At 44.6% G+C, this 11,468-nt stretch overlaps 2 protein-coding genes across 5 annotated transcripts in view; one reads left to right on the top strand and one right to left on the bottom strand.

Annotated features, from left to right (window-relative positions):
* The window catches only part of LOC118418057 (polyadenylate-binding protein 2-B-like), a 9,654-nt gene extending 4,248 nt beyond the window's left edge, over positions 1-5,406 (bottom strand). The window contains exons 1-6 of one of the 2 annotated variants that reach the window (XM_035823876.1): positions 5,067-5,406; positions 4,101-4,233; positions 3,327-3,350; positions 2,844-2,905; positions 1,538-1,644; positions 280-367 (exon numbers count right to left, since the gene is read on the bottom strand). In XM_035823876.1, the coding sequence (XP_035679769.1) occupies positions 280-367; positions 1,538-1,644; positions 2,844-2,905; positions 3,327-3,350; positions 4,101-4,233; positions 5,067-5,183 (531 nt within the window). In that variant the 5' untranslated portion in view covers positions 5,184-5,406. The remainder of the gene's footprint in view (positions 1-279; positions 368-1,537; positions 1,645-2,843; positions 2,906-3,326; positions 3,351-4,100; positions 4,234-5,066) is intronic. The other variant, XM_035823877.1, reaches the window with a different exon arrangement.
* A 122-nt stretch (positions 5,407-5,528) lies between these two features.
* The window catches only part of LOC118418059, a 7,139-nt gene continuing 1,199 nt past the window's right edge, over positions 5,529-11,468 (top strand). The window contains exons 1-4 of one of the 3 annotated variants that reach the window (XM_035823879.1): positions 5,531-5,764; positions 6,532-6,669; positions 9,298-9,523; positions 9,787-10,989. In XM_035823879.1, the coding sequence (XP_035679772.1) occupies positions 6,545-6,669; positions 9,298-9,523; positions 9,787-9,852 (417 nt within the window). In that variant the 5' untranslated portion in view covers positions 5,531-5,764; positions 6,532-6,544 and the 3' untranslated portion in view covers positions 9,853-10,989. Of the gene's footprint in view, positions 5,765-6,531; positions 6,670-9,297; positions 9,524-9,786; positions 10,990-11,468 lie in introns of those variants that run through there. The other 2 variants (XM_035823880.1, XM_035823881.1) reach the window with 2 other exon arrangements.

Below are 11,468 nucleotides of genomic sequence, written 5' to 3'. Positions count from 1 at the left end.
CATCCTTACCCTAACCAACACATAGTACAGCCCATCCTTACCCTAACCAAACACATAGTACAGCCCATCCTTACCCTAACCAAACACATAGTACAGCCCATCCTTACCCTAACCTAACACATTGTAAAGCCCACCCTTACCCTAACCAAACACATTGTAAAGCCCATCCTTACCCTAACCAAACACATTGTACAGCCCACCCTTACCCTAACCAAACACATTGTACAGCCCATCCTTACCCTAACCAAACGTATTGTACAGCCCATCCTTAGTACTTACCTTGATTTGTCTTCCACGGAACAAGGAATCGTCAAGTGCTTTTGCTGTCTCAATCGAATCCTTGTCTGCAAACTCGATATACGCAAACCTGTAACACAGGCAACAGTCTAGCTAGTTAGACGGGCATTTCACATTCGCTACAGGTAGTTAGATTGGCACTGCACATATACTACCAATAGTAACAGGCATTGCACATACGATGGGTAGTTAGATTGGTAATACCCATACACATGCTAGTTAGATTTTGCGGATTCTCTCCAGGTATATGGGCATTGCTGCCCCTACGGCCGGTGAGGCTATGGGACCGGTGAGGTGAGATGGGCATTGCTCATACATTCCAGGCACTAACCACAGAGTATCACTTCACTACTCAAGTCTAGCTAAGATTGCCCTTTGAATAAAACCTTTCATTCCAATGAAAGTAAAATACACCAACGTCTGGCCACCTTTAACTGACTCCTGGTGTAATGTTTACAGTCTTGTCCTGAAAAGGCTACAACACCCGTTGGTAAGTACTTAACTTGTCTTTAAATCTTCACACCTGCAGTGGTCAGGCTAAATGAGCAGAACCAGTAGTACCAGACTTTCTAGAAATATGCCGATGAAGGTTAGACATCCAGGTAATAAGATACACCAAATAGCAGTTAACCTACTCAACTGGATGTGACTTTGGAAATGGTCAGACGTTTCAGGTAGCATTCACTACCTTTCGTCAGTGACACTGAGGATACCCTGTAGAGCAAGACTATGACTAGAGATGTTGGGTAGCAAACACTGGTGGCTGTAATCCATGACTAGAAAACTGCGCCCCCAATCCTGACCCTTTTGGATGTAACTATTGACTAGAAAACTGTGCCCCCCAATCCTGACCCTTTTGGGTGTAACATATCGACTAGAAAACTGTGCCTTAATCCTGACCCTTTTGGATGTAACTATTGACTAGAAAACTGTGCCCCCCAATCCTGACCCTTTTGGGTGTAACCTATCAACTAGAAAACTGTGCCCCGAATCCTGACCCTTTTGGGTGTAACACATAGACTAGAAAACTGTGCCCTGAATCCTGACCCTTTTGGGTGTAACCTATAGACTAGAAAACTGTGCACCCAATCCTGACCCTTTTGGGTGTAACCTATCAACTAGAAAACTGTGCCCCAATCCTGACCCTTTTGGGCGTAACCTATCAACTAGAAAACTGTGCCCCAATCCTGACCCTTTTGGGTGTAACCTATAGACTAGAAAACTGCGCCCCAATCCTGACCCTTTTGGGTGTCCAGTGAACTTGTCACACAGGATGGTGACTCTGTTGATGGAGCCGCAGCCGTGGAAGTGAGCCTCCAGTTCCTCTGCCGTTGCACCGTAGTCAACCTGGAACAGGACAGAACAGGCATGTAAACAGGGTGGGAACAGGACAGAACAAGCATGTAAACAGGACGGGAACAGGCATGTAAACAGGACGGGAACAGGACAGAACAGGCATGTAAACAGGACGGAAACAGGACAGAACAGACATGTAAACAGGACGGGAACAGGACAGAACAGGCATGTAAACAGGACGGGAACAGGACAGAACAGGCATGTAAACAGGACAGGAACAGGACAGAACAGGCATGTAAACAGGACAGGAACAGAACAGGCATGTAAACAGGACAGGAATAGAACAGGCATGTAAACAGGACAGGAACAGGACAGAACAGGCATGTAAACAGGACGGGAACAGGACAGAACAGGCATGTAAACAGGACAGAAACAGGACAGACGAGTGTACCTAGATCGTTCCAACATCAGAATGCAGTAGCGGCCAAGGCTGTATTTGTTTATCTTTATTCAAATCTCCAAGATTACCAGTTTGCTGATGCCAATAAAAAGTGGCAGAGATCCCATTTTCAACTCAAAAGCCACACAGGTGTACTTAGATTTCCCGCATACACAGTTGTACTTACTTTCCCACATACACAGGTGTACTTACATTTCCCACATACACAGGTGTACTTACATTGCCCACATACACAGGTGTACTTGCATTTCCCACACACACAGGTGTACTTACATTTCCCACATACACAGGTGTACTTACATTGCCCACACACACAGGTGTACTTACATTGCCCACACACACAGGTGTACTTACATTGCCCACACACACAGGTGTACTTACATTTCCCACACACACACAGGTGTACTTACATTTCCCACACACACACAGGTGTACTTACATTTCCCACATACACAGGTGTACTTACATTTCCCACATACACAGGTGTACTTACATTTCCCACATACACAGGTGTACTTACATTTCCCACATACACAGGTGTACTTACATTGCCCACATACACAGGTGTACTTACATTTCCCACACACACAGGTGTACTTACATTTCCCACATACACAGGTGTACTTACATTTCCCACATACACAGGTGTACTTACATTTCCCACACACACAGGTGTACTTACATTTCCCACACACACAGGTGTACTTACATTTCCCACATACACAGGTGTACTTACATTTCCCACATACACAGGTATACTAACATTGCCCACATACACAGGTGTACTTACATTTCCCACATACACAGATCTGCCGTCGGCTTCCATCTTGTCCTCAATGGATGGGAAGGCAACTGGAAACAGAACATCAGACATCATGTAAAATACAGCAGAAGCCTTGCTTCATCACTACTACTGTAGCACTATTCACTGCAACGCAAGCCATGGTGTTCATCACTACTACTGTAACACTACACACTGCAACACAAGCCATGGTGCTCATCACTACTACTGTAACACTTCACACACTGCAACGCAAGCCATGGTGTTCGTCAGTCACAGTTTTAACGATAACATGCCCTGGCTAATGGTCCAAGCAATACTTTGTTAGTTGGCTAAACTGGTCATTCAAACTCGGACAGTTACGACGGCTATGCCACAACTCACTCACTCACTTCACTCCAAAGAGAAAGAAACAAAATCAAAGACACAGAGGCTGAGATTTTAGTGCAAAATGATTTGCAACCATTCCAAAGGGCAGTAAACCAGACTAACGTGTCGGACTGGGTGCCCCAACAGCTGAAAACAAAAGAGACAGGAGACATTGGTGACAACTTTCATAGACTTTGGCTCAACGATTCATGTGCCTGGGCAGACTGTCGGAGGCCGAAAGTTACACAGAGGCAGGGTTCCTAATACTATTTTGAACCCTGTTATACCCCGTTGCCTAGTTGTGCTGAGAATTCGAGTGTTGCGCAAGCAGCCTACGGCGATGGACTAAAGTTAACGCTGCTGCAATACGCTAGGAAAAACGGTCATCAATAATTAAAGGGTAATGAATAATTTGACATGTACTTAAAAACAACAGCACATTTCTATGTATTTAACAAGTTGTTTTGGTTGATAATTGCTAATCATGGGAGGAATTGAATGTATAACAAGAGCGCCACATTTCGAAAATATTGACTCTTTTAGCAACTTAGCCGTCTAGCCGTTCCTAGGACCCACACTAACCTCCAGCTGTAGCACCAGGTCTCTGTGCCGTGGGGCTGAGGTTCATCTGCCGCTCCACCCCTAACCCTGACCCCTACCCCCACACGAACCCTGACCCCACACTAACCCTGTCCCCACACTAACCCTGACCCCACACGAACCCTGACCCCACACTAACCCTGACCCCACACCAACCCTGACCCCGCAAACCCTGACCCCGCAAACCCTGACCCCTCACCTCCAGCCGTAGCCCCAGGTCTCTGTACGGTGGGGCTGAGGTTCATCTGCCGATCCACCCCCTAACCCTGACCCCGCTAACCCTGACCCCACACTAACCTCCAGCCGTAGCACCAGGTCTCTGTGCGGTGGGGCTCAGGTTCATCTGCCGCTCCACTTCGTTCTGCATCTCCTTCAGCTTCTCTGCCTCCTCCTCCATCTCCCGTACTCTCTGCTTGATCGCCTCCAGTTCCTGGGGAAAAGTAAAAAGGTCATGTGGTGTAACAGCAGGGTGTTTAAGGTATGGCGGCTTCGAAAAGGTGTCCTTTGACACCTGTTCCGCCATACCCTCCAGTGTGGAGAATCCAAATAAATAAATAAATAAAATAAATAAATAAACTCCTGTCATGATATTGATGCCGTTTACACGACTTTCCGAACTCGTGTAAATTAGTACCTAGCTTTGGTTAGGGACCTTCCTTGGGTAGAACGTTACATGGTGGCCCTGTGCTTACCGAAGGCCACATCTCAAGCACGTTAAAGAGCCCACAACACAGACTTATTAAAAGGAGTAGGGGTGAGTGGATGAAACCTTACACTAGTTGTAGTATAGACTTGAGTACTATACTATGTAGGCTACACAATATTCACCTTGTACTTGAAGCCTCAAAAAGGAGAGCTATTTTGTGTACCTTTACATAGACTATACATCATCAACATATGGCCATGCTGCACTAACACATAATTTCCCCCCTAGTCCTTGCATAAATTAACACTACCAGGCCCAATGGCGTCCTTTTGGTGGCTGTTTGGAAAGTTTCCAGCAGTGAAAGTCACAGCTAAAGGCGAGAAATCAGTTCTGATCTGACACTCCTATTTCATACTAACTAAAGTGAGTAAATAAAAAACAGAGAAAGAATTTTTCTATAATGCAGAATGATTTCAGTGAACATCCGATGATTTTTCGGTCCAAAAGTGACTAAAAGGGTCTGACAGCCCCCCACCCCCACACACGTATACTAGTATTTCGAGATTGTAAGCGCACTCCAGGAAAGGAAACGGGTCAAACCTTCAGTCCGAACTTACCGGATCCTCGACCGGGTTTTCTGCTGCGGCGGCCTCATGTTCCAGCTGGTCGGCTTGGGTCGGGTCGGGAGTGAGGTCAGGAGTGTCCTCCAGAAGTAGGCTATCCGCGTCTGCCATCCTTCGGTAAATCACGAGTTTTCCTACCGTAATACTTACCTGACACGGAAAAAATTACCACAGAAATACTCTACAATAGTCACTTTACGGTATTATGGTAAAAGATAGTGATTGTTGACCAGATTTAACTAGGATTGATCGCGATTTTCAATCACCACCTTACGGCTTCGAAAGGACAAAAATCAAAGATGGCGGCGCAACGCGGAATGATGGGAATGCCCCGAGTGGCATAGTGGAACAAACCATTTAGGAGAGGGGAACAAATTTTATACTAAAAAAAATATTTTAAACCCAAACTAATTTGCGCACAAAATAAGAGTTTGGGAGTATTCATGTCTTTATTCACTTTCATTTTACCTGTTAATATCAGCTATACAGAATGAAAACATTAAAGATAAACCACTGCTGTAATGGTTGCACCCACATAGTGCTCCTATCAAATGACAGTCACAAGATCTGACTGTCTGGTAATTACTGTAAGACGTCTCCGTTGTTGGGGTAGGAAATCGTGCCTGGTTGCCGCTACCACTGGTGCCATAGGCGACTGCAGGCTTCCCAGCGGCGAGCTGCGAACAGACGAGGTACGATTTTAAAGTTGTGAGGGAGAGATTGTCTAAAACTTACGTTTTCTTCTTCTCAGCCCTTTTTGTACGTCCGGTTACCACCTGTATACTAACAAAACGTTTAATACCGTACGCCTCTCCTTGGCCTTGGGACAAGAGGACAGCAACTCCCGGAGCTCCTACTTCTTCACATTTCAATTTCTGTCTGCTGAACTTGCTGATGATTCTGCCACTTGTAACGTTATAGTTAATTAGACAAGATTCTGGAAGTCTATCCCAAAACACAGTAAGTTGAGTAACCGTTTTGTCACTGTTGAGTGAGCTGCATAATTTGGAAGGAGAAACATGATATCTGAGGCACTTACTCTACTGACAGAACAGTATCAGAACAGTGTCAGAACAGTATCAGTGGAGCTGTCTAGGTGATATAAAAACAGTACTACATTTTGTAATAGCTCTTTCCAGGGATTCTCTGAATTTTTGACGTAAAGAGGTTATAGTTATAGGTTCTTTAGTTGCTCGGGGAAAAAAAAGGTATAAAACTATAAGTTATAACATTATCCGTAGCATTTTACAGAGCTTTGCATTCAACAATTTTTCAAGCTAAATACACTCTGTTATGGAGAAATGAGCTCTCTGCAGTAGCACCCATCACGTTACTACTGACAAGGTCGTGCACCCATCACGTTACTACTGACAAGGTCGTGCACCCATCACGTTACTACTGACAAGGTTGTGCACAGTGCTGATGTGGCTGTAGTCAGGATGTGGACTTGTGTTTTCAGGAAAGGAGCTGTCATGGCTGACAACGGCAGGGATGCCCCCGGCTCGCACCCCGGGCCCCCCCACCCTGGACCCCCCCACCCCGGGCCAGACTTCGATGTGCACTACCATGATGGGTACCTGGACTGGATGGGGTTTGTGTAAGTGTCTCAGACATACTCACACATATAACGTGTTCTGTAAGCGTCTCTCAGACGACTCACACATATTAGTGTAAAGTGGTCTGTAAGCATCTCTCAGACTGTACTCACACATATTAGTGTAAAGTGTTCTGTAAGCGTCTCTCACACGACTCACACATATTACCGTAAAATGCTCTGTAAACGTCTACTCCACTGCCCTCACACTGGTCTGTAAGTGTCTCTCGGACTGTACTCACACATATTAGTGTAAAGTGGTCTGTAAGCATCTCTCAGACGACTCACACATATTAGTGTAAAGTGTTCTGTAAGCGTCTCTCAGACTGTACTCACACATATTAGTGTAAAGTGTTCTGTAAGCGTCTCTCAGACGACTCACACATATTAGTGTAAAGTGGTCTGTAAGTGTCTCTCGGACTGTACTCACACATATTAGTGTAAAGTGGTCTGTAAGCATCTCTCAGACGACTCACACATATTAGTGTAAAGTGTTCTGTAAGCGTCTCTCAGACTGTACTCACACATATTAGTGTAAAGTGTTCTGTAAGCATCTCTCAGACGACTCACACATATTAGTGTAAAGTGTTCTGTAAGTGTCTCTCAGACGACTCACACATATTAGTGTAAAGTGTTCTGTAAGCATCTCTCAGACTGTACTTACACATATTAGTGTAAAGTGGTCTGTAAGCGTCTCTCAGACGACTCACACATATTAGTGTAAAGTGTTCTGTAAGCGTCTCTCAGACTGTACTCACACATATTAGTGTAAAGTGTTCTGTAAGTGTCTCTCGGACTGTACTCACACATATTAGTGTAAAGTGTTCTGTAAGCATCTCTCAGACGACTCACACATATTAGTGTAAAGTGGTCTGTAAGCGTCTCTCAGACTGTACTCACACATATTAGTGTAAAGTGTTCTGTAAGCGTCTCTCAGACTGTACTCACACATATTAGTGTAAAGTGGTCTGTAAGCGTCTCTCAGACTGTACACACACATATTAGTGTAAAGTGTTCTGTAAGCGTCTCTCAGACGACTCACACATATTAGTGTAAAGTGTTCTGTAAGCGTCTCTCAGACTGTACTTACACATATTAGTGTAAAGTGTTCTGTAAGCGTCTCTCAGACGACTCACACATATTAGTGTAAAGTGTTCTGTAAGCATCTCTCAGACCACTCACACATATTAGTGTAAAGTGTTCTGTAAGTGTCTCTCAGACGACTCACACATATTAGTGTAAAGTGTTCTGTAAGCGTCTCTCAGACGACTCACACATATTAGTGTAAAGTGGTCTGTAAGCGTCTCTCAGACTGTACTCACACTTATTAGTGTAAAATGTTCTGTAAGTGTCTCTCAGACGTGTCAGACTCACAGACACACAAAAGAGTACTCACCTTGGCCAGGAGTGGTGCAGAAAATTCAGGTTCAGGTATGGTCCAGGTCCAGAGGATGAGGGCCAGGTCCGTACCTGAACCTGAACCTGATTGTCTGTGACAACTGATGAATGGGCAATACTCAAAACATTTGCTCCATTTCACTACAAAGGAATCTGTTTGATGGAGTATCCGACTTCTGCTGGTGTTTTAAAATCCTGTGTTAATGTGAACAACACTCCTGTTTCCCTTTGTTCCAGCATTGCGCTAGTGTTGTGTGAGAGTGAAAGTTACTGACACGGTGTCACACCTTTAACCTTTGTTCCAGCATTGCGCTAGTGTTGTGTGAAAGTGAAAGTTTGTGACACCTGTGACCTTTGTTCCAGCATTGCGCTAGTGTTGTGTGAGAGAGAAAGTTACTGACACCTGTAACCTTTGTTCCAGCATTGCGCTAGTGTTGTGTGACAGTGAAAGTTTGTGACACCTGTAACCTTTGTTCCAGCATTGCGCTAGTGTTGTGTGAGAGTGAAAGTTGATGACATCTGTAACCTTTGTTCCAGCATTGCGCTAGTGTTGTGTGAGAGTGAAAGTTGATGACACCTGTAACCTTTGTTCCAGCATTGCGCTAGTGTTGTGTGAGAGTGAAAGTTGATGACACCTGTAACCTTTGTTCCAGCACTGCGCTAGTGTTGTGTGAGAGTGAAAGTTGATGACACCTGTAACCTTTGTTCCAGCACTGCGCTAGTGTTGTGTGAGAGTGAAAGTTGATGACACCTGTAACCTTTGTTCCAGCATTGCGCTAGTGTTGTGTGAGAGTGAAAGTTACTGACACCTGTAACCTTTGTTCCAGCACTGCACTAGTGTTGTGTGAGAGTGAAAGTTTGTGACACCTGTAACCTTTGTTCCAGCATTGCGCTAATGTTGTGTGAGAGTGAAAGTTTGTGACACCTGTAACCTTTGTTCCAGCATTGCGCTAGTGTTGTGTGAGAGTGAAAGTTGATGACATCTGTAACCTTTGTTCCAGCATTGCGCTAGTGTTGTGTGAGAGTGAAAGTTGATGACACCTGTAACCTTTGTTCCAGCACTGCACTAGTGTTGTGTGAGAGTGAAAGTTTGTGACACCTGTAACCTTTGTTCCAGCATTGCGCTAATGTTGTGTGAGAGTGAAAGTTTGTGACACCTGTAACCTTTGTTCCAGCATTGCGCTAGTGTTGTGTGAGAGTGAAAGTTGATGACACCTGTAACCTTTGTTCCAGCACTGCTTTGATCATCCTGATTGTTGTGGTGAAAGTGATCATCTTGATCTGCTGGCTGTGCGGGCGGAACAAGCGGCAGGGCTACGTCCGGCTGCAAGGGGGCGCTAACAACACGTACCACGCTGCGGACGCCACAGCCTACACGTACCCCGTACACCCCAGCCCCGCCCAACCGTCCGCACCGCCACCGTACCAGAACCCGTACCAGGCCAAGGACTTCAGCACGGTGAGTCCAAGTTGTACCGTCCTCCTGTCAGCTTGACCTTCATTTGTGTTGGGGACTAACAGCCTGGTAACAGGGCACAGCTGAATTGTTCTTCAAAGGATTTCTCTATTTATTTGCATTGAATAACTCTGATTAAGCCTGCAATGTGGCTCATAAGCTGTTTTTCCGTTTACTGCTCTCCAAAGTACATCAGGAATGTCTCGTTAGATCATTGATTGCTGTCTCCTGTGTCATTAGTAAGTTATTTGTCTCCTGTCTTCCAGATGGCCACCGCTCCCCCGGCATACACAGCAGAGAACCCCCCACCCTACTCTGCACCCACGATGTGACCCCCCACCCTACTCTGCACCCAGAACGTGAGCCCCCCACCCTACTCTGCACCCACGATGTGACCCCCCACCCTACTCTGCACCCACGATGTGACCCCCCACCCTACTCTGCACCCACGATGTTACCCCCCACCCTACTCTGCACCCAGAACGTGAGCCCCCCACCCTACTCTGCACCCAGAACGTGAGCCCAGAGTATACCTAGACTGCTCATACCATAGGCCAATGATTCTACTCTCCAAGCAAAAATGAGGCTCTGACTTGCTTCAATGCCATTTTTCTTAGGCTTTCTATTTTGTCAGCCAAAAATTCCTAAAGTCTAATTTCTACTTGGACAGGACAATCATTGGGGAAACTTCAGTAAATTCCTGACATCACATATCAGAGAATGGTTCCAGCCAGAAAGCTATCTGCTACATTCTACCTATGCATGTCTTTCTGTCCGATGCCATATGCAGTTGTATATTACAATGTACTTGTGATGGTTCTGTGTAATGCCTTATTGTATACATGTAGTGGTAACGCTTCTATTTGGTGGTGTAACTGTTTAGCCATGTTATAAACCTGATTTTCTGTGATGCTGAGATGGTCTGAGTCAGACCAAATGTTAATAACATGGCTAGATATACAATCATGTAAACCAGTGTAGGAATATTAGATTTAATAGTATGTGTCTACTCTGGAGCATATTAGATTCTGTATGTGTCTACTGGTGTATATAGTAATATTAGGGCCATAAGGGATAAATCACCCATAGCTGTTGTACATATTTTTATACTTGTGGAAACGTCTGGTGAAAGTTTGATATTTATAGATCTTATATAGACTTATATTATAGTGAAAAGAACTATTTTTGTTATCTCTGGAGCTGAGGATTTAAGGGGCTGAGCCATTTTCACATTACTTATAAGTATTTCTCAAAAAATTTCTCTTATTGTACAGTTCTGTTTCTTTGTTTAACTTAGAGGAGTCTAAGGTAGCCTGGTATCCAGCCGGAAAGAAGAGACTCGGGAACTATATTACAGCTGGACACCTGGCTAAGTCTAAGGTGATTTTTCAGTCTGATATCTGGGGATGGTACACTAAGAAAAAGTGCCTTTTCTGTTTCATGATGGGAAATAAAGTGGTGAAAGATGATTGATGAGAGTTTGAACTGATATTCAGTTTCGATGTTGACTATTTTCTATGTACTGGACATGTCAAACCTTGATTTTCTACTATGTACTGGACATGTCAAACCTTGATGTTGGGTTGAAGAGATTCATTAGTCACGTATGTAAAGTTACTAGAATTTTTTTATCAAACAGTGACTAGTTTTGACAGGTAGGCAAACATATTACCTCCAAATTTTCGATGACTGCCAGTCCATCATGATCACGGAGTGACCTAGTTCTCGCGAGAGTTGCGAGAACTAGGTCGAGACTTGCGTGGAACCCCGAATAATGTATAATGGCATGACACGAGCAACTTGTCTGAATCAAGTTGCGACAACTTGCGAGCAATAGCTGCCATAGACAGCAATCCATGTAGATATTGTGTCTTTTTACAGTGCAAATTTAACAATTTTTGGAGGGTTAACGATGCTCTACAACAAAAAGGATACATTTTACGTTACA

The sequence above is a fragment of the Branchiostoma floridae genome, chromosome 6 (assembly GCF_000003815.2).
Source record: "Branchiostoma floridae strain S238N-H82 chromosome 6, Bfl_VNyyK, whole genome shotgun sequence".
Lineage (NCBI taxonomy): Eukaryota > Metazoa > Chordata > Leptocardii > Amphioxiformes > Branchiostomatidae > Branchiostoma > Branchiostoma floridae.
This window is presented reverse-complemented; position numbering and strand designations above follow the sequence as displayed.